Genomic DNA, 22,635 nt, shown 5'->3' on the forward strand with positions numbered 1-22,635 from the left:
GTACACGTGTTCTGTGTGTTCATATATGTGTCTGTATGCAAGTGTGTGGAGAGGCCAGAGGTGAGCTTTGGGTGTCTTCTTCAATTGTTCTCCACCATGTCTTAGAAAGGTTCGACAGCTTCATTCATTTACATAATTTTATTCCTTCTCATCCCTCTTCCTTGCCCCCTACCACACAGCCTTTTGAGACTGGGTCTTCAGACTGGTAGGGCCTCGGCCTACTCTGCCTCCCCCATTCTGGAATACATCACTATTCAGTCTTATACCTCTCCCCAATGGTTGACCATCTCCACTTTTGCTTCTCCCTAGCTCCCTTGGCTCCATAAACCAATAAAAGAAAGGGTTTTGCAGGGTTCACATTGTGCTAATAATCCCGTGTGGGTGCGTTGAATTCTCACAACCCTGAATACGTTCAACTCTGGAGCTGCATCTCCACTTACAGATGAAAAAGCTAAGTACAGACCCTTGCCAACATTTCTAAGCTGGCAAGCAGCAGAGCAGAGAGTGGGTCCGGACTTGACCGGTTGCAGAGTGCACCTCTTGAACGACTACGCTAACACTGGTCCAGGACCACTATGGCAGACATCCCCCGAGAGAATCTTCCTAAGATTTCAAGGTGATGCCTGATATAAAATGTTGGCTGCCTGTAAGTAAACTTGCTACAATGACCAAATACAGAAAAGCCAGCATGTCTCGCCACCTCTGTCATTGCTACGGACTCATGTCCCAGACCACAGTTTTCTTTTACGAACTCTGTGAGGACACACAGGTAGCAGGGTAGACCTGCCTGCTCTTCCTCCTGTTGGACATGTCCTGTGCACACAACTCCATCTACCTGACTTGCCAAGAATCTGATCATCCTTTTTGAAATTGTACGGTTTTGAATTGTAAAGTGATCAGTGAGATCACGTTAACCAATAAACCACTGAGGGGTTAGGAATGTAGAGCGCGTGCCTATCAGGCCCTGGGTTTGGTCCCCAACATAAGAAAATAAAAAAAGGTACTGAGATACATCGCTTAAGAAATGCAGTTTCTGAGGATACACTGGTAAAGCAGTCAGCAGAGTGCCAAGGGGCACGCACAAGAGACAGTCTCTGAACCATACCATGGATACCCACACCAGGAATTCTGCCTTGCGGTTCAGTCACCAAAGTCATCCCTGGGAATAATACTACCAGGCGGAAACACATGGTACAGGGCAGCTAAAATGATCGGAGCAGCCCACTGACTGTATGCGATTAGGCTTTTAAAAAGGATTACCGCTCCTTAATCTGTAGAGGTGAAGACTACGGGGGAACAGTGCTCAAAGTCTATGAAATCAGAAAGAAATAGAGACAATGGCTCTGACCCTATCTGCAAATCCCCGAATTCTATCCCTCTACAGCTTCAAGGGAGCCACTTTCAGAGCCATCCACACAGCGGACTATTTTCTCAGCAGGGAATAAATTTAGAGAATTATTATTTTGAGAAGTGGTATAGTCTGAGAGGGAGGTTAAGTTTTAAAACGTTTTAACAAGCCCTCAGGTGACAAAACCAAAGGATCCAGTCCTGGGAGGTCCATCTGAAAAGTATCTAGTCTCTCCTGAGGTGCTCCTGCCCAGGGCTGACACGGGGCTGGGTGGTCCAGCGATCCTCCAGCCTCCTCTCTCTCCACCTTGTCAGCTGGACGGTTCATGAATATTCAGAACAGGGCCCATGCATATCCTTGTGCCCAATTTTGGAATGTACTGGGACATCTCGGGAAACCAGTACAGCACAACCACCCATTCTTTGCGGGGAGTTCTCCTCAGTCCTTACCACAGTCTTTGTCCTAAGATTCTGAATTAGAATTCAGGGGGATGGTTTGACCATGAGCGCAGTAAAAATGGGACGCCTTTAAACGATACCTTCAAGGAAAACTCACAGTTGCTGCTCACAGAGCAATGTTTATACCATGCTGTGCTGTTGAGGGGCTAAAAACCAGTTAAATCTCAATGGGGACACTGCTGGTCACACAAGAACACAGATCAATTAATTCAAATTTAAGGGGGAATTAAACATACCAATTATATAGTCGTCATCACAGCCCAAGATTTTAAGCTCTGGAATGGACTGAGGTTCCTGGAGGAGGAGCCACCCACCTTCCCAGACTGGGCTCTGCTAAGCACACAGGGGCTAACTTTCTAGAGGGAAGAGAATCAGCTCCTTCCCCCAAGAGCCAAGCGTTAATCACTTCAAGCATCTAATAATAGGTGATTGTTTGGGGGTTGGGGAGCTGGTTGCAGAAGGAGGGGCAGTGGATTATGGTGGGGGGCGGGGGTGGGGGCAAAGACTCTGAGTCCATTTAGAGAAAGGAAACTTTTAACAATATAGCCAGCTTTTGGATCACTGGTAGGATGAGGCACTAAACAGAAGGGGGCACAGGGGGCATGGAAAGGGGTGTGGGGGGCTGAGAAGAGAGAGGCTTCCTGGAACAAGAGATAGCTAACAACTCATGCTAACCTTGCCTGCCACACGAACGGGAAGGGATCCCTTCGTATCCCTTCAAATTGCAAGTCTGAAAAAAATCCCATACGTTAGTTCTATTCCTGTGGGGAGCACCAAAGCCGCAGAGGTGGGGAGGGCTGGGGTGGGTACGGGGTAAAGTGTCACCTTGCTTCTCCTTGTGGACTTGGGAGTGATCTGGGCAAGAAAACTGGGCCATCTGGAGTTCAGAAGTCGAGGGAGATGGGGGAAGAACCAGGAAGATGAACACACGTTCATCAGCCACACAAAAGAACGGAGCAGAAAGAAGCCTGGATTTGGGCACTCGCGTCTGGCAAGGAGGCCGGCAGCAGGGCTAATGAAGCATTTGCAGTGTGGGCCCCGTGCCAGTGCAACAAAGATGTGCTGGGGCTCTGCAGATGTGCCAGGGCCCCCAGAGCAAAATAATGACATAATCACCAACAGTGTCACAGACCAGACTGTACACAAGGTGACAGGGGAGGGAGGCCTGGAATACACACACGCACACACATAGAGGACTTTCCACGGCCGGCCGCACTGGCTGTGGCCCTGAGGGCTGGTCTGCGGCCCACCCTGTCTCAAGTTCCCAGGTGGAGTTGGTGCCCCTCTCTGCCTGGGTTCTCACCCAATTCCAGCAAGTGCCAATGAGGCAGGGGAGATCTGAACCACTTCAAGGAGACTCAAAAGGCAGAGGCTGAAGGGAGACAGGCAGAGGGAGACGGAACTCCAGAGAACTGAGGGAGTGAACCTCTAATATCTGCAACTTCTGCTTGTGTGGCTCTGGTCACAACCTAAGGCATAGGGGAAAGGAAAATGCGCAAGGAATAGTCTGGGGAAATCTGAGCGGGCAGACCACAAACTAACCACCAGCATAAAAAAGGGGGTAACTTCAAACTGGGGGTAAAAGCAATGACTAAGCACGGGATGGAAGGCAGACGGGCCCTGATCATGTTTTAAACAAGATCTCCCAGCAGGCCCTGTCACCTGCCCCGGTGGCTCTTGCTCTCAGTAAGGTGGGTGTGTTGGTACAGCTGTCTGGCTTTTAAGTGACTTTTGTCAGTCTGAAAGTGAAAGTCTGTTTGAGAGGTTGAAAGAACAATAGCTTGGAGCCCGGAAGAAGAACTCCAAGCACAAAGGCCTCCTACACCAGTGTCCCTTTTCATAGCGACTCATGAAATATTCATGAGGAGAACTTGAATTTTTTATGACCCCTTTTTGGTTTGACTATATTACTTGTGTCAACGCCCACATTCAGGTTCTCCTTAAATACCAAAAAGGTCTGCTGTGGCAGTGTTTCCAAAGAGTCCCAGGGACAGAGTTGGCGGCGGCCATCCGGCAGGCCTGTCAGTCCAAACAGAATCACTAGGAGGGACACAGATTCTTTTCAATATGGTTCCCGCCAGCCTTGAAGCTGCCGTCCTCTCTACACTGTCGATATTTTAAACCTTACTAATTTGCTAGCTCAACTCTTCGGAAGAACGGTTATATTTGTTTTTCTTGGCTTCACCCTACTTAACAGAAAAAAAAAAACCAGCCTAATGATCAGCCATAGAGCTCTTCTTTCTCCCAGTAGCGCCTCCACCTTCCATCGTTACTTTGTATCTCGGCCAAAAGTGGGAGGGGGCTGGGGACCAGATTGTATTTGTTTTTTGTCCTGTCACCAAACAGCCCTGGAGATTGGCTTAAGGCAATCTTGGAGGGTGAAGCCCGATTTTAAAACTAGAATAATCTACTTTCAAGAGTTAAACTCCGATGCTTCACCCAAAAAGGCTGTTTGCGAAATAGTGCTGCCAACTCAGACGGGTGGATTGAAGAGACACGAGCGGATGACGGTTAGACATTCTGCCCTGTGACTGACAAGGAAGCCAGTTGTGAAAGCTAAATACTACCCTGTGGGGGACAATGAGAAGATTGGATTTGAAATTGTCATCCAGGTGAAAGGGGAGGGGCAAGTCCCAGCAAGCTCTGGGTTTGCTATGGGAATCTGTTTAATCCAGGCCACATACGCAGGCTGGGCTTTCAATGTGGTGTCAGAACTTCTCCAGACATTCAATCCAGGATAGACGGAACACAATAGCTACATCGCACCAAAAGCGGCAGCTACCACCAGCGGCTCTCAGGAGGGAACTTGTGCTCTCCGTCCTACTGATAACCCTTTGTGGGATGAAGGCAGAAGCGAGGCCAAGAGGACGGCGCGGCAGACAATACACCCCTCCACACTGTCCTCAGACTTTGCTCATCGTCCAGGGATAATTAATTATGAAGGCCTGAGGGTAGGCCGGAGCAAGAGAAAGCCCACCACTGCCCCAGCACCCCAGCCGCCACCTCTGTGCTTGCTAAATGCTTTGCCTATTGGGGTACAGCCGCCAGGGAGCCAACAGATCACGGGGAGGGGTGAGCGGGAGAAAAGCAAAAGATTTTTTTCTGTATGTGCGCCCACCCTTGTATAATTCCATTCTCACTGTGAACTCATCCATACACAAAACACAAGGACAATTTTTTTTTTTTTAGAGAGAAAGAGCCACAGGGTAGGTTACAGTCAGAAATGGGCTCTCGGTGGTGTGTTAAAAAGATGGTCTTTTCACCAAATCGTTTCACAGAGGCAAAACAGACAAACACAAAGAGTTGAGAGTTTTTCTCCTACATTAAATGGAGTAACTGATAAGGTCAGACATGTGATACCTAAAGACACGGATCCACGAACTCTTGAAGTCAAAGGGCCTCTGTGCGCCGAGGCTCAATCTTTCAAAGGAAACAGATCACAGAACTCCACTGAACCCCCTTTAAACTTTATGAAGCAGGAGGGGAAAAAGCTCTAAGTAGGGAAGCTAGACAGAAGAGCCTTGAACTATTTTCTGAAGGAGAGATGAGGCCTCCCTAGGCCGCCACAAAACACCTTTTTTTTTTCTAAAGGCTCCTCTGAACTTTGATATGTGCCAAGACACTGCTATTGAAAGCTGTATAATTACGTGCTATAGCCACTGTAGAAAATTCTTTGTTCCCCCCAACAAAGGACAATGGGCACAGTGCAGCGACATTACACACTATCTTTTTCTTTAAGAATGTTCGCTCGGAGAGGTCATGGGACGCTATCACTAATAAAGCTGTTGAGTAAGGGGGTTTTAAAGTTGTTCTCTCACTGTGCTTGAATGTAGCCCAGTGACAAAAAGAGACATGGGGAGCTTAAAAAAATGCAATATTGCCAAACAGACCATAAATCAATGGACCCCTTGCTTCATTATACTGATGAACACTTTGAATCTCAGAAACAGCAAAGAAACGGAGCCTTGCACTGGGTGAGGGTGTGCCCTTCAGCCCCACTTCCAGCCTGCTGCCTTCCCTCCCTCCCTCCCTCCCTCCCTCCCTCCCTCCCTCCCTCCCCTCCCCTCTCCTATTTTGAGTGATCATTCTGTGGGTACCTTCCCAGTCAGCCATGTGTGTACGTGTATTTAGGGATCATTTATTCAGTCTCTTAAAAGATCAATTTGGCTTGTCACCAGCGAGACTGGCACAGGAAGGAACAGAAAGTGTTTCTCCTCCTCCTTGCCACCCACTAAGAATGTGTTGTGTAGAGAGCTTGTTCAAATGGCTTGGTGGCTTTGAGGCCAAAAGATAGCAATAGCGGTGAAGGGTTTTCAGTCATGCGCCAGTTAGCCAAGCCATCGCTCATATTTAAGTATCTATTTGGAGCAGAGGGAAGGGCTTCCAAATTCCACCTGTCTTCCTACTTCTTTAGAGAAAGGCTTCCAAACTTGCTCATTCTGCTTGGGCTGGCTGGAGGCGGGAACAGGCTGGGTAAGGAAAAGTTCAGTGCATGCCGAGGGGAATGGTGGTGGAAGGGTCTCTTGGGGGGGGGGAGACACGCTTTCATTTTCAATGTCCAAGAAGAAAGGGAGAATTACATAAAGAATTACATAGACGTACCCCTCTTGCCTGTCATGTGTCGTTAGAGAAATGTCAACCCCACAGTCTCTGTGATGGATATACCCAGTGACATGCTATGCCTATCGCTACCGTAGGAAGTGGCATTTACCAGCCCACTAATGAATGAGTCAAGTTCCAGGGTCTATTTATTTCTAAGCCTTCCAGCCTCCAACCTGAGCCTTTAGCAAGGGGCAAGGGAGATTAGTCAGTCTCATTGGGAACGTGGACTCTGCCGACGGGCTGACTAGCCACTTGAGGGGCCTGCAAGGGGCCTGGCTTTCCACAGTGCAAGTACCGACGATAGCCACTGAGAAAGTGGGCCCCATGTGCCGGGTGACAGATATCTCATCTTCGTCTCAATTCATACTCATGTCACCCCAAGTCCCCAGCCTCTACCTCATCCTGTCCTCTGAGTTGCACCAAGGCAGCATCCACACCTTGGCTCTCTGGGCTCCACAAACAGCGGGAATAACCTCTGAGTCATACGGGTTAGGCATCAAGCATGATTCTTCACAAACTGGTAAACTGGCTTTGGGAACTAACGGGCATCATTGCCTTCCTCCTCCCACAGTGGAGAGGAAAACAAAAAAGCAATAAGATCTGACTTCATTGGCCCCTGAAGTCGGAAGTATGGCTATGATTTAACAACTGGAAAGCAATGCCAAACCTCCCTTCCCTGCCCATAAAAAAAATCTTTTGGAACCCCTTCAAAGTGAAGTGAGAATAAAACCCAGAGCTATACACCATCACACCTGGAAAGATGGATTTCTTGCTGCCAATCGCATTACACGGGAGAGGCAGGGGTGGAAGATGCAGCTGAGATCACACACCTTCTCCCTGCGCGTCTGTAACTCCGTCTAGAAACGACACACCCCGGGCTGTGGAGCCGACTCCCCTCCCTTTGGTACAAACCAGAAGTGGCACCGCTTTCTCCCTTCAGTTCTTCTCCCGCGTTCCCCTGGGCTGTCTCAAACTCTCAACACCCCGAGTTTGGATGCCGTGCCAAGAGTCTTGGCTATTGTGAAAGCTGATACAAAAGGCAGGCAGAGTTAGAAGGCCAGGGAGGACAGAGCTCTGCAGGCCACTCCCTCCTGCCCGGTGACAAACCTTCCTCAACTGCTTCCTGGTAGGCCAGGAATAGGCAGCCTCTCCTCTGCAGAGCCACCAGAGTCAGAGACTGAAGGAGGCTGGTGCTAAACAAGGGCAGAGGACACAGGCTGGTGGGTGGCACCCAGGGCCTCCCAGAAACCAGCAGCAGGAGGCAGAAAAGAAGGAAGAAAACATCCTAGTACTGAAGGGGAAAGTCAGAGGGAATCCTGCTCCCTGTCCGCTGCACGGGCCCCACCCACTTGGGATAACCTAGAAACCATTTAAGCCTTGCCTTCATTGTTCTGTTTCTATCCTTGTCACTGCTAGTGCCCCCAGCAGGAAGTTAAAGCCATGAATCCCCACAAAGGAATATCAGTAAACAGTCAACAGGTGCTAGCTATTTTATTATTGTTATATACAATTGGTGAGAAAGTGTGCGTGTTTGTGTGTGTGTGTGTGTGTGCGCGCACGCACGTGCATGTATATGTTTGCTTGTGTGGGGACATGTACATAGTGCATGTGGCAGTCCGAGATTGGCATCTCACGTCTTGCTCTGTCACTCCCCATCTTGTTTTTAAGACGAGGTCTCTCACTGAACCTGGAGCTCATGGCCCCTGAGTTCCAGAGATCTGCCCTCCCACTCCCCCTTCCCCCAGCTTTGACACGGGAGCTGGGGGTTAGAACTCAGGTCCTTGTGCTTGTCTGGCAAACATTTTACCAACTGAGCCGTCTTCCCAGGCTTAGGAGAATTTTAATATGTAATCTATAAGATGTTGGATGGTTTGAGCAGCTAATAGGGGGATAGCCTGTTCCTTTGTACTGACTGGATCTCTGAGCATCATAGAGATGTAACCCCTGTCTCTACTACGCTTCATCTCTGTTTAATGTTCTGGAGACAGAGACTACATTCCCACCTTTCCCTCTAGCTTATGCTGGAGCTCCTGGTCTATTTTAGTTGATGTTAAGAAGAGAGACTTCAATGCAAGAGTGAAGCTGTGCACACTATCATCCCAGGCATTCGGCAAGAGGTGCCGGGGCTACTTTTGGCTTGCAGCCACAGCCCACACTGGCAAAGCTGCAGAGATAAGAACGGTGGCGTTTTAAGCATCTCACTCAAGCAGTGACCTCCATGCTCAAAGGCACGGAAAAGGAGGCACCCCTTATCTGAAGCCTTGTAAGTCAATGTGCCAGACTCAGAGACTGAGTTAAAATCTATTTAGTGGTGGTGGTAGTGGTGGTGGTGGTGGTGGTGGTGGTGGTGGTGTGTGTGTGTGTGTGTACACATAAGTTTGTGTGTGCACGAGTAACAATGTTAGAGTACAAGCTGCTGAGTCTTGCTTTCCACATTTCTGGAAAGAGCCCATGTTTTGTATCTTGCTGGTTTTTGTTTGTTTGTTTGTTTGTTTGGTTGGTTGGTTGGTTGTTGTTTTTTTTTTTTTTTTTTTGGTTTTGTTTATAAGTGAAGGAGGAACGAGCCTCAGAACAGTCCAATAACTTGCCCAAAGTCACATGAGAAGTGACAGGATTCCTGCCTAGGCCCCACTCTCCTCACAGTGCAGCAGTCTTAAAATAGACTATGCAGATAAAGGCGAGGTGGCCTGGCTGGAAGTGGATTTGATTCCCAGAGAGAGAGCTATCAGATGGTAATCATATGAAGGAGGCTTTGGATGATGCTAAACGGAGCAGCTTGCTGGGTACCTCTTGATGCCAGTGTCTCCTGCTTGTGCCGTTCTGCTCCCTGTGCTGGGGATAGGGGATTAAATTTCAGCAGGTAGGTTTAAGTGCCCTGAAGATCCCAGTGTGCTTTTAAAGGGCCTGTCCCTTCTGGCTCGAGATCAGAAATTGCCTAATGAACACTGGGTAGTCTTTTTATGGAGACCGAGGCACATGCCCAGCGTGTATTTGTTAGAATATAATGTGATTAGTTCATTGGTGGGCAGCAGTAGCTCCTGGAGTAGAGTCTTGGAAGAGAAGAAACAAGAAGCTAAATTCTTACACAAGATTTCTTCAAATATCTAGCCACTTGCAATGACTTCAGCTTTGGAAGGCAACATTGTTGCTGTTGTTTTTCTTGACAGGGTTTCTCTGTGTAATCGCTCTGGCTGTCTTGGGACTTGCTTTAGACCAGGCTGGCCACCAACTCCCATGTCCACCTGCCTCTGCCTCTCCAGTGCTGGGATTACAGGCATGTGCCACTATACCCAGCCTGGAAGGCAACATTTGCTTATAATTTATCCACACCATCAACCAATGTGGTGACAGTGGAGACTTTGAAAACAGAAGGGGGCTAGGTGGCTCAGAGGATAAGGTAGTGAGTGACCTTGCAGTCAAGCTTGGCGGCCTGAGTTCCTTCTCTGGGATTCATGAGATGAAAAGAGAAGAAACCACTGACTCCCGCAAGTTGCCCTCTGGCCTCTCCACTCTCTAGACCTCTCTCTCACACACAGTAAATAAACAAATAAAAAGATAGTGGATTTGAATTCCAAGAACTCCTATTTTTAACGCATTCAGCAGAAGATTATCTTTCAAACCGTTCAAATTTTCAAGGAAAAATTTTGACTTCCCCTTTGTGAAACTTGCATGCCCCGTTCTTTAAAAGCTCAGAACTGATCTGCATTGCCCAGAACAACAGGGAGAAGAGCTGGAAAGGAATGAACAGGCAGTGAGAATATACTACCCGGGAGAGAGAGGGTCAGGTCTCTCTACAGACAAAGCCAGACCATTGGGGTTCCTCTTTCCCTTGACATAAAGATGTTTCTGGGTATCCCTGGGTACTCATCTATAGAACAAGGATACTGGCATAAGGTCCCTCAGATTCCTGCCTCGCAGTGGCACAGGATCTAGCCAGGAAGGTTTAAGGAATGATCAGCATAGTCAAGGCACAGCTGGTATGGTCTACCCTCTTCCTAGGGGCTGTCTATAGAAGTCCCACCCCCCACCCCCACCTCCAGCTATTGTTGCCCAGACCAGCAGGGCTCAGCAAATGACTGTGAGCATTGGGAGCTTGCTCTTGTGGTCTCATGCAGTCATCATGTCGATGACAACTGTGCCAGGGCTCCGCATCAGCCCGTAAAGAAGCACCTGACTCGCAGCCCACACACCTTTCATTGTTGCACAGATATGGCTTCCTGGGAATTGTCTGTATCGCTGTGCACGCATCTAGAATGGTCCCATATGTAAGAGGAACGCACAAGCTACTCATCCCTCCCCAAAGCAAACATAAATAAAAACCAAAGTCAGGCTGGCGAGATCTCTCAGCGGGTCAACGTTCTTGCCACAATGCCTGAAGACTCCATTTCAATTCCTGGGATCCACATGGCAGAGGGAGAGAACCGACTCCCACAGTTGTCCTCTGAACTTGGTGGGCACTCTATGGTTCAAGCATAGCCTCCGCCCCCCACACAGTCAAGGCCACACATTTGTGGACACACACTAAACAAATACATAGAAATGCAACTAAAAATTTATAAGCAAAAAAATAAATGAATGCAATCTTTTGAAATAGGCTCAGTAAATTCTCATGCAACTTCTTCCCAGGAAGGACATAGGTGAAGGTAGAAATCATGGAATCACTTACCCACCATCTCTAGACTTCTTAAGCAGACACTTTTGCAGTTACATTGCACACAGTCTGTACCCTTCAGTTCATGTGTGTACCCCACAACATAAATGAAATCATCCTATGTTTGCCCTTTGCCTCAGACTTTTCAGTTCTCTTGCCTGCATTCTCTTCCATGTAAGCTGGATTGGGGGGGGGGGCGTGGAAATGGAACGGCTGTGGGGGAGACACATGATTCTCCTGGTTGCCTGGCATGCTACCACGTATGCTTAAGTAAGAAACCATTGCAAAAAAACAGAGTCCTTCCCAAAGAGCATGAAAACAAGTAATGAAAAAGGAGACGACCAAAGCCTGAAGACTGGCTCCTACCTCAAAGTCATTTGCTTTGTTGTAGTGCATGTTGAGGGCTCGGTACAGCTCACAGTCTCTGGTGATGGACAGCTCTTCTGTGCTGGTGACCCCGTCGTTGATGGCTTGACGCGCATACTTCTCCATCTGAATATAGTAAAACTCACGGAAATTGCTGAACCACTTGATGAGCTGGGAGGTAATGCATCTGTTGAACTGTTAAATTTAAATGTTGAAAACGGTGAGCATGCCGCTGCTCTTCTGTTAGCTGACTTCGCATAAGTATCAGTATCAGGAGCATTTTTAATGTTTCCCTCCCCATTTTACCTGCAAAGCGAGTAGTAACTTCCACCAAAATGGTGGCAAGCGGAACAACCATTCTCACAGAGTATTAGAAGGTACACTCGTGACAGAAACCACACTCTCTACACCACTCCAAATGGAGAAGCCATAGTCTAAGTCAGATGTTCCATGGATGGATTATCTCTTATTTACAGAAAACCCCACTGTTCTACCTTCAGTAGAGGGCATGCATCTGCTTATTGCATGGAGAACCACTGGAGCCAGGGTCCTAGGCAGAGTTGGTACTTCCAAGCTCCAGTATGACGTCAGCAGCAGTAGGACATGGTGTGTGTGTGTATGTGTGTGTGTGTGAGAGAGAGAGAGAGAGAGCGAGAGCGAGAGCGAGAGAGAATGGGTGTGTGTAGGACTGTCTGTGAGACTGTGTGTGACAGTGTGAGTGTGTGAGTGTGTGTGTGTGTGTGTGTGTGTGGAGACTAAAGACAGGCCCCATGCATGCTAGACACATGCTCTACCCCTGTACCTGTGTATATTTTAAATAAGAATTTCCCTAGCCCTGTGTATATTTTAAATAAGAATTTCTATCACTACGTGGCAATTGTATCCAATGAGGGAAACCTGCTTTTCTCTAAAATGGTAAGACTCATTTGTGCATAGGTTTTGGTGCTGGGTGACCCCACGCCCATGTCTCTGTAATCCATGCATTTTACAGTTCGGCCACCGTATTTACTTCCAGTGTGGTCTGGGGGAACCTTGACACCTGTTCCTGTGCTCTCTGCCACCAGGACTTGCAAGGCCCATGGCCCCTTCCCTTGACTGCCCTGTTGTCTGGGAGGCGTGGTTAAGACACAGTTCACAGATGGCAGAGACAGGACCTTTATTACGTTTCTTTTTAAATGCCACGTTACTATAGCATGATTGGGCTTTAAAAGTCTGTTTACCCAGGTTTCCCAACAACCTTTGAAATGAAGATGTCTTCCTGGATGGGCAAATGGTCCCATCCTTATTGACTGCTTTCCTCACGAAAAGGACAGGTGTGTCCTAACTTGCCAAGTCAGAACCAATAAATCCATCGCTTTCTATGGGGCAGGCTGACAGACACCCCTGCCTTTTGCCATCAGGTCCATTCCCTTCCCTGGGCCCCCAGAAAAGGGTGTCCATCCATCAAATATCAACAAGGAACACTTATCAAATCCTGGCCCTGAGAATCTCCAGGCTGCAAGAAGCTGACAGCTAAAGTGTGTGGGGCCTGTAATTACGGCAGAAAGTTGTTTCTCTACCAGCACAGATAACAAGCGAATGAAAATTTATGGCAGAGAATAGAAGTCACAAGGAAACAGAAGCAGGGGACTGGTGTTCCTCCCAAAAGGCCATCTTGCATCCTAATTGCCGTGGAGTTGCAAGGGCCCTTACAGATAATTGAACAGAAAATGATTAAGTCATCAGCAAACCGCTTCTGCTTGCAAGAGTTCAAACATGTACTTAACCTGTCCAAGAATTATATTTTCACTCTGTGCGCCTGCTCTGTCTCCATTCAGCCTCGCGGGGAACCCGATTAGAAAGACAACTGAAGGACCCCCGTTATCTGATCTTCTGGTGGCCGATTTCAATAGAACTTAAACCCATTACGATTTGCTGAACTTGGACTTCTTTCCATTTTATCTGAGCAGTAAAATACACTGTCCAAATTTCCAGACACTGAGATAAGGCCTACAGGCCCCCGTGACGGCTAACTGTTCCTTTTTAATTCTTTTAGAACAAGAAACAAAACATTACAAAATGATAGCAGGCTGGGCACTGGGGAATGAAAATTGCTTTGACATGGAGATTAGGCCTCTGTATTGTTACAAGACATTGTCTCATATGGACAAGAGTACTGTAGGGGGAAAAAATAGAGGGGCATTTTTTTTTTCTAGAATGGTCATGAATGACCTAATGGAGGGGGACAAAAAAGTAAGTGCGCTTGCCATTATGAACGAACGGGACATAAAGGGAGATTTAAAGCGTATTGTTGGAGGCTGGAAATACCAGAGAGAGAGAATGGGCAGAAACAACAGACTCCAAACCCGAGATAGGCAAAAAGAGCAGTGTCCACAGCTCCGAGAGCGGGGCTTTCACCGCCATGAAGGGGAAACGAAATGTGTTCTGTTTTCCGTTCCTGGCTAAGAGCAAAACGCAAGCGGCTTGTTCTCTAGATCTTCACGTGGAAGGAGGAAAAGAATTCAACTTTAAAAGAGTTAATTCCGCGTGCTCTGTGTAGCGCTTTACGAGCAAAGGATCAATTGTTCTATAAAGGCAAGCTCTGTAGTGTGCTAATGTGTTACTGCAAAAACTAATCGCTTCAATAAAGAGGCTGTGTTTCCAGAGTGTGCGAGCCTCCGTGACTTTGATTAATACTTCCCACGGGACATCTCAGCCTCAATATGGGCTGGAGAAACTTCCTAAATATTCAATGAGCATGGTCAAAAGATGTATAAAACAAATCAACCTGACACCTTAATCCGGCGAGGCAGCAGTTGACTCAAGGGGTGGAGGGAACGAGATACATCATTTAACACGGCAGGCTTGAAAGGCTGTGAACGCCTGCTCCTCAAAGCTGAGATGACACCGAATCTGTTGTGCTTAGTGGTCTAGGAGTTATTGGTGTGTATGTTAAAATCACCCAGCGGTGAACGGGAAGCCAGGGAGGCCCTTCCATCCTGGCATCTCTTGTACAATTCACAAACTTATTCTCAATGGACCTGAAGGCAGGATGAACAGAGCTGTTTGCTAAGTGTCCGTGGAGGGAGTGGAGTCTCTGAGAGAACACAGAACTCTGGATTCTCACTGGAGCAGCTGAGCTAAGGTGGCCCAGGACTTGTCTCTCATGTCCGCCATCCCTGCACGGCATCTCTGAGGGCCTGTGACAGCTTCTAACTCTTCTCCTGGGTGACTGAAGCCACTTGGGGATGGCCAGCAGTGGTCCAGGCCTGGAGGGAGACATGAAGTCATGTGCCTCACTTGGTCTCAGCTCGCCTTCAGAAGGATAAGCTCCATCCAACACCCGATCTCCAGCCATAGCTGTGGCAGACATCTAGCCAGCATCTAACTCAAGAAATTAAATAGTTTCTGCATATACTGTTTCTCCTGGTTGTTTTCACTGCAAAACGAATGCATAGTCACTATTTGAAGTGGAAAAGACTCAACAATTTGAAAGAGTATATCTTATTAGGGTTAGGACTTTTTTTTTTTAAAGATGAACGTGCCAAACCCAGTGTTGTATGTCTTTTTCAAGAAATATAACCAGGTGGCATTTCTGATGAAATTCTAGGATCCCTTTCTCAATTTCTAGAGGTCTCCGAATTCTAAAATGGTTTCTTGAATCTTAACTGCAGTAAAAATTTCCCTGTGCATCCATACATAGCACGGTATCTATTTCTTTTAGCCTCAAAAAGAAACAGATAATGACTTATGTAGATATATGTGATCAGCACAATAGACACATGCTTGTACAGGAACAGGGAATCAACAAGACGCGGGGTCACCCGAACTTTAGAGAGCTTGGGCTGCTCTGCACTGTCTTCTCAAAGGTCTGAAGTGCTTCGTTTCAATTGGCTCCTGCGCACGTCACGCAAGCATCGCTCTCGTTAGCTCAGGGAATACAAATTCATTTATTACTAGCCAAATCGAAAGATGTAATTAGGAAACTTAAAAATGTATAATTCATTCCAAAAATGAAAGAGAGATGACCTTGCGTGGCTTTCTGCTGTGGGTCGCACATGCTACTGTTGCCTTTCATTACAGAGGATCATTATTGTTCAACTAAACTCATGCAGACTTTAGCCACAACCCCTCTTAGTGGGGTTAAAGTATGGATCGAATCTATAATAGAATATTAGTGCATTTAAAAATAAAACATTTTCCCAGGTACTTTATTGTGGCTTAGACAGAGTAAGTGGTTCCATGTGCAGTTAGGTTTACTCGCTGCGTTCTGAGGGAACGAGAAGCTTCTTTTCCTCAGATCTATCTCAGTCCCTTGGCATTCATGCAAATACACAGAATTAGGACATTATTAATGCCCGTATCTACTCCTGAGTAGTGCTGTTTGGCTCAAAATGGCTTGGGTTTTCTACCCCCACATCCCAGGAGGCTCATTTCACTACTGTGTTACCAGTGTTTAAAAAGCTTTTTGGTCAGTCTCTGGATGGGAGAAGGTGCTATAGAGAAACATATGAGACAATGTCATAACATTATAAGAATGCAACAGATTATGGTGGAGAGAGGGGTGAACCAGGAGGTAACAGGACACACACATGTGTGCACATGACACACACATTATTACAACCCTCCTTGTCTCCTTTTTAGAGACAAAGCCAGGTTGGCCAGGTCCTAGAAGGCTTTCAGGCATCTCCACCTGACAACCAAGGACAACTATAAATGTAGACAAGTTTACTAAAAACATTATGAAAATTATTTTTGTGATGTGTGTGTTTATCATTACTGCTAAACTAAAACTCAGTTCTTGAGTAGGAACTTTGGAAATGGCAACGTCCTGTCCCACTGTCAAAAGGTTGGGCATGCCTGTGAATGAGACTAACACTGGCCAGTCCTCAACCACTTGCTCCAACCAACAGGTCCACTATAGAGCGCCACCCACCAAATCCAGGTTCTTTCCCTGACCCCCTATGGCACCAGCCTTTTGTGTGCCTATGGTTCCTTTTCCAGCCTCAGGCTACTTTCCCCACTCTGTCCAGTTAGCTGGCGCTGGAAAAGAACACACCTCCCACTTAAGCAACACAGCAAGAGAGAAAAGGCTGAAGTTAATACACAGTTCAGAAGCAAACAGAAGGAAAACAAAACTTCTCCCATAAGGCCAAATTAAATATTAGTGATGAAACCAACATGAACTGGCCTGCCAAAATGCAGCCATAGGCTCGGCTTGGGCCTGAGATGCAGGCCAGCATGAGTGAGGGAGAGCAAGCAGGAAAACAAGCTCATCTTGGTGGCTTGTGAGACCTGGATGGAAGAAATCAGAACCTGTATACACTGAGGTAGGCAGGGGAAGGGTTGGGGGGCACCCAACCCCTCCTCCCAAACCAATCTCAGCTAATGTAATGTTTATCAAATTCCTTGGATAATGATACCATGAGTGCCATTGTAATCACCAAAGCCCAGTCTGTTTTTAAAAAGTTACACATGATTAACACAACTCCAGGTTGATGCAGATAATTACTTCAAACCCACACATATACAAAACACTTGTGCGTGCACACACACATGGACGCACACACACACATGCACATGCATGCACCCCCCCCCCCCCGAGAGAACTAGGAGGTCCCAGTATTGTACAGAATGAGGGGGGCTGCAGCTGTAGGCCGACAGCTTTCATATCCTCATTTGAATAATGTGTCCTGAATCTGTCACTTTATTCATTCCCCCTTATGCTCCGTGTACTCTACATCAACAACAAATTAAGTTGTAAATAAGAGACAATCATCACTTTTGTTTTTAAGCAGCTACTGCATAGAGAATTTCAGCGTTCGCTCCTTTCGACAGGAGGCGAGGAGGTGCTGAGAGTTAGCGTACAGAGAAACCAACAAAAACAGAAACAGTCTACTGCTGCAAAAACAGTGGATTTTTTTTCCCCTGGAACATCCAGACATTACCAAGAGAGATTTCATCCAGGAAACCACTAAAACATGTAAAGACAGAGGCAAAGTCTCCTGGACTGCACTGGTCACGCATGTGACTTGGGAAACAACCTCAGGTCTTAATAGACAAGTGGTATTTTTGCTTCGCACCTTTGGATGAAAGGACAAGAATGGCCAATCATTCACAGCCCAGGCGTCATCGGAAGTTGACCCCACACTCATTTCCATTAACTCCCAAGAGTCTGGACCACTGCTGCACCCATAGACAACGAAAGAGGGGGAATATAAAAGCGGCCCCTACCTTCACATCAGAGAAGTAGGTCTTCAGCATGTTGGAGCTGGGGTAGCGGGTGTAAAAGAACATGAGCTTTGCCTTTTTCAAGTGATTGGGTGACAACCCTTCCTGCATGTAGGATGCAATCAGTTAAGGCACAAACAAGGTTAAATGAAAGGGGTTATCCCTCCTGTCCCCATCTCCACACATACTCAGAGAGTCTGGAGTCCCCACAAGCCTGGGCAAGCTGAGTGGTCACCCATATGGGTTGTGGAATCCATTACTGACTGGCCACCTTGCTCACTGACTGTTTTGGATTGCCGAAGGAAATGGTTAGGATGCTCAATTCAGTTGCATATTCTTGGCTACTTCCTGATGAGGGTGGCCAAGCCCTCCTTCTCCATTCGAAGTCCAGTATGCTATCCATACAATTCACTTGTTGCTAAGGAGACAGACCAGCCTAACACCACTGCCGGAAGCTTACCCAGGAGCCTTGCTCTCTGTCTGCAGTTACATTCTGTTTGCCTGTGGTCATCACACCGACCTAGGTAGAGCTACACAGCACGCTATTCTGAACATGATCACGCAGGCTCCATGTCCCCCCCCTTGCAGCACTGTCACGGTGAGGCTTCAAGACTCAGTTTCTTCTTATCTTATTCCGACCGTCTTTGAACCGTTTCTTTTAGCGGCAATTTATGTTTGGGAGGGGTACTCTGGCAGGACAGAACAAGGAGTGTGGTGTTGCTTTTGTTAAGACAACAGTTCAACACCAAATACAATTTGCCCATCCTGGATTTATAGTTAACTCCTTTGAGAATGACACAGTAGTCGGGGGCTAACAAATCAATACATGTGGGTTAGCAGATCAATAAGTAGCCACTTACCCCAAATAAGAAGGCCTATTTATCTGGAAACATCGTCACCTTTTAGATCTGTAAACAGTGGCAAGGAAAACAGTTCCCAGGAGAATGGGAGGCTAACCATAACAATCCAGGCTGCCTGATTCTCTCTCAGATTCTTGGCACTCCTCAGCAGGCTCCGAGCTGGGATAGCTCTGGTCACATCTGTGCCGCAGCCTGGCCCTGCCATTTCCTCAGCAAATTAATGGCTTTATAATTTATCAGAGATGAAGATGCACGTGGAGAAAATCAATGTGGTCCCCACAAGGTCAATTAAGGGTCCTTCCTAGAGGTTCCTCTAAGGACTCTCTCTTAAAAGAGAGTAGGGAACAAATAAAGGTGGAAAACAGAAAAGCAAGTGTGTGTGTGTGTGTGTGTGTGTGTGTGTGTGTGTCCCACACATGGGAAGCTACCCGGTGAAAACCTCACACCTTAGGAAGAAAGATCAGATAAACAGACATTTGGGAAAGAGAACAGGTTCCCAGTGACCTCCACGAGGAATGGCACTGTGAGTTGTAGGAATAGTGGGGAACCAGAAAAGAACTAGAGAGGTACAATCAAATCAATATTGATAAGCTCTGACTACTCCCGACCAAACACTCAGCCATGAATGTGTTCTGGGGACATCTTCCTTTATATCCTATGTTGTTAATGGAAAAAAAAGAAAAGAAAATCGTCATTTTTTAAATAGAAAAGTTAACCATGGTGGTTGTGTGTGTGTGTGTGTGTGTGTGTTTAACTGAGAATAAACACCGAAGAAAGAAATTTTGATTTTTCTATGTGGAAGCCAAAGCAGCTTAACTGGACTTGTGTTTTTGTTTAAGGCCCTTAATGATCACAAAGACGGCAATTTATGGCTGACATACTTGTTGTGCCAAGGAAAAGCTGAAAGGTCTCGCAGTAACCTCCATTAGGCTGATGGAGACCACGAAAGGAGCCGCGCACTTCAGGACCATCTGCCCAAACGGATAAGTGAAATCTCAGTTGCAAGCTGCTCCCAGCCTCACGATAAGAGTTTTCAAATGAGCCCCAACTCGGATGAACATCTTCGATCTGGGCTCTAATCTTTTCTCTCTCAGGGCCCTGCCTATGATTCTAAAGTCCCAAATCTTGTAGATTTGGTCTCATACAAAAGACAAACTGTTCAGCCGTGTGTCTAAGAGAGGCTCAGAGCTGCCCGAATACCCTGGGGCTTTCTGTGCATCTCAATTTTGCTAAGATATTTTAGCTTTTTGTATTTTAAAAAAATCCATTCCCTTTTAAAATCAGAATTTAGAGACTTTTATTTAATGAAAAAATTAAAACATTATTTTGATCTGGCTTGCTCAAGTTTTTGCTTCAAGATGTTTCTGGTTGGTAATACCTGGCACCATCCGCCCAAAGAGAAACAGACCCTGCCTCTGTCGCTTGCGATCCTTGTGTAATTAAGATAAAATTCTCATAAAATATATGTTTCTAATAAACTATTAAAAATAGCTAATGAAACATTTAAAAGCCAGCAGTTAGATAATCCTTTTTTTTTTTTGCCTCCTCAAAATCAATCTGAACTGACCAATTGGTTAATTTCCCTTTTAAGTGCTTGTGCCGAAAGCAACTGCTCTTCCAAGAAGGCACTAGCCGTTTCCTGGATACTTACACACGCACAATGACTCACGATGGAATAGATTCAGTAAACATACAGCTGTACTGAACACGCGCTAAGCTCCATTCAAGGCCAGGAAAGAAAATGAGCACAAATAAATATTAAGGAGGTGAAGGGGTGGGGGAGGGGAGGGGGTGCAAACAAGCGTTGTCCCGGCAGCTCGTGCACGCGGCTCCATTCTCTGAGCCTCAGCTTTGTGAAGACAGATGACATCCAATTCTATGTGTAATGCAAAATAGACAATAACTGCAGAAACTTGAGACGGCTGCCAGGTGTAAAAAAAAAAAAAAGAAAAGGAAAAAAAAGAAAAGATGATAAATCCATAAATTAATGAAAGACATCTGCTTGGCATATAAAGGCTCAGGGAAGGAGCGGGGTACAGCTGGACCTGAGAGTCCAAACAACCTGAGAGTCTCAATGCGGTTTGTTTACCAAGCACAATATAACCTTACCTAAACAGCAGCCGCAGGAACAGCTCAGGCAGCAAAAAGGCAAATGCAAGAAGAATGGGCCCTGAAGGCTACAGGAAGAAAAAAAATTCCCTAGTTGAACTCTGGGTTCTAAGCTGCGGTTCCACACGGGGAAGAGGGTTTTCCCATTTTCTAAACACTTTGAAACAGAAAGAAGTTTCCTTCTCTGATTTGTTCTGAGGTTTCCCTGAGAAAATTCAACTGATTTTTAGCTCTCATTTAGCGACAGTAATAGAGCAGGCTGTCACTCTCCCGGGAGTCTGACATCAGAGAGCTGGGTATGGGTTTTTATTTGTTTGTTTTAATGACTTTTTTTTTCTGGAGATGGTTAGGTGTGTATAGTCATTCAGGATTTCATTTATGTGTTAAATTCCGAGGGCCTCCAAAGCTTCTAAAAATGTCAAAGATCACACTCACACGTATATTCCCAGCATGAGGGGTGCTGAGGCAGGAGGATTGCTGTGACCTCAAGGCCAGCCTAGGCTACACAGTGAGACTTTTTCTCTCAACAAACCAAAAAGAAGAACAACAACAAAACAACCATCATTTTAAACTGGTGTTTCATGTTGGACTTCAGTTTGTCTCGTGAAATGGTTTTTCCTTCTTAACCCCAAATATTCCTGGGACATTGTTTGCACATGTCAAGCCTTCTCAGAGAACAGGCTGAGGACCTCCAGCCTCACATCTCTTAATGGTTCATCTGACAACCTTGTGCTTGAGCTCGGGGGATGCAAATGTGAAAGGCACACAAGGCTATTTTTCTTGAGATGCAAAGAAGATGAGAGACAAGGAACGTCACAAAGAGAGACAATTGGCTAGCGATTCTTCGGAATTTGACTATAACTTAATATTTGATTAAACTGATCCCTTTGCAAAGACAGTGAACACACTGTTTTATACCCAAGACACGAGCTCTTGGACCAGGTGTACTGAAGTTCTGGTGGACATGAACACGACCGTGACTTCCTTCCTTCTAGGGGGACTACCAGGCCGTGAGCCTTTCAAACACAGATGACAGACATGTTCCACAGAGCCTGATCCATACGAGAAGCTGGCAGTCAGCACTAGTCCTGATTATCATGGCCACTGCACTGAGAAACAGGAAGGCCCTTCGGAGTAAGAAAGGAGTGTTCTTGAAGGGGGAGATTACGTAGTCCTGGAGTGATTGTTCTTCACCTAGCATGGAAAACACCCTGGGTGCAATCCCTAGCAGGCTGAGGGTCTGAAAATAAAAGTTATTCATGACAATTTAAAGAACTCTAAATGCACACTAATGTTTGCAGTCTGCACGTACCATCCCAATACACTTCTACTTGCTCCATTGATATCTTCCCCCTAGGGCCGTGTAGTCTAAAAACTGAAGTTAAACATTCCTTGCTGTGATTCCTCAAGATTTTATTAATCAAAGCTTGAGATCCACCCCCCCCCCCAAAACAGAGCAGAAAAAAATGGTCTGTAGAGCAGAAGTCTCAGGCAGGTGAACCATGCCTAGGGGAGCAGGTGCTATGTGGGAAGAGGATTCCCGCTGTGGCTTGCCTGTCTTTTCTTCTGACACCCAGGCCTAGTGACAAGCTGGCCAGTCACAGGTACAAGGAGTAGAGGAGAGTGGAAATCCAGAGGTTAGAAGGCCAAGGTGTGGGAAACAGAATGGCTAATTACAGCAAGAGGCTCAAGGCCATGGAGCCTGGGGGAAGGAAGCAACTCCAGATACAGAAACCTGGATTTCAGGCCAACATGGGGGCGCCTACCACTACTGTTTAGAAAGGGGCTCTATGCAGCAGGAGACATGAAAAGTCTCTCTGCACAAGGGACTTCTTTTTGTTCGAATCCTCAAAATTCCTCAGGGGATTTAGAGAGAAGGATGGCCCAGTGACCTTAGTGGACACTCAGAGCAAACCAACGCCTTTCCTCTCCCTAGAAGACAAGCTAACAGAAAAAGAGGGCATAACTTCAGTTATCCACCACGAGTCCAGGTCCAAACTTAGAAAGCTGCTGTTTTCAGTGAGACTCTGC

The 22,635-nt window shown here is 46.6% G+C and overlaps 1 protein-coding gene across 10 annotated transcripts in view; it reads right to left on the reverse strand.

Annotated features, from left to right (window-relative positions):
* The window catches only part of Prox1 (prospero homeobox 1), a 55,397-nt gene that overhangs the window by 16,753 nt on the left and 16,009 nt on the right, over nucleotides 1-22,635 (reverse strand). For all 10 annotated transcript variants that reach the window (XM_050148197.1, XM_050148199.1, XM_050148195.1 and 7 more), the window contains 2 exons: nucleotides 17,639-17,744; nucleotides 11,426-11,620 (listed from right to left, as the gene is read on the reverse strand). In XM_050148197.1, coding sequence (XP_050004154.1) covers nucleotides 11,426-11,620; nucleotides 17,639-17,744 — 301 coding nt within the window. The remainder of the gene's footprint in view (nucleotides 1-11,425; nucleotides 11,621-17,638; nucleotides 17,745-22,635) is intronic.

This window comes from Alexandromys fortis, unplaced genomic scaffold, assembly GCF_014885135.2.
Source record: "Alexandromys fortis isolate MF-2015 unplaced genomic scaffold, M_Fortis_MF-2015_v1.1 scaffold_62, whole genome shotgun sequence".
Taxonomy (NCBI): Eukaryota; Metazoa; Chordata; class Mammalia; order Rodentia; family Cricetidae; genus Alexandromys; species Alexandromys fortis.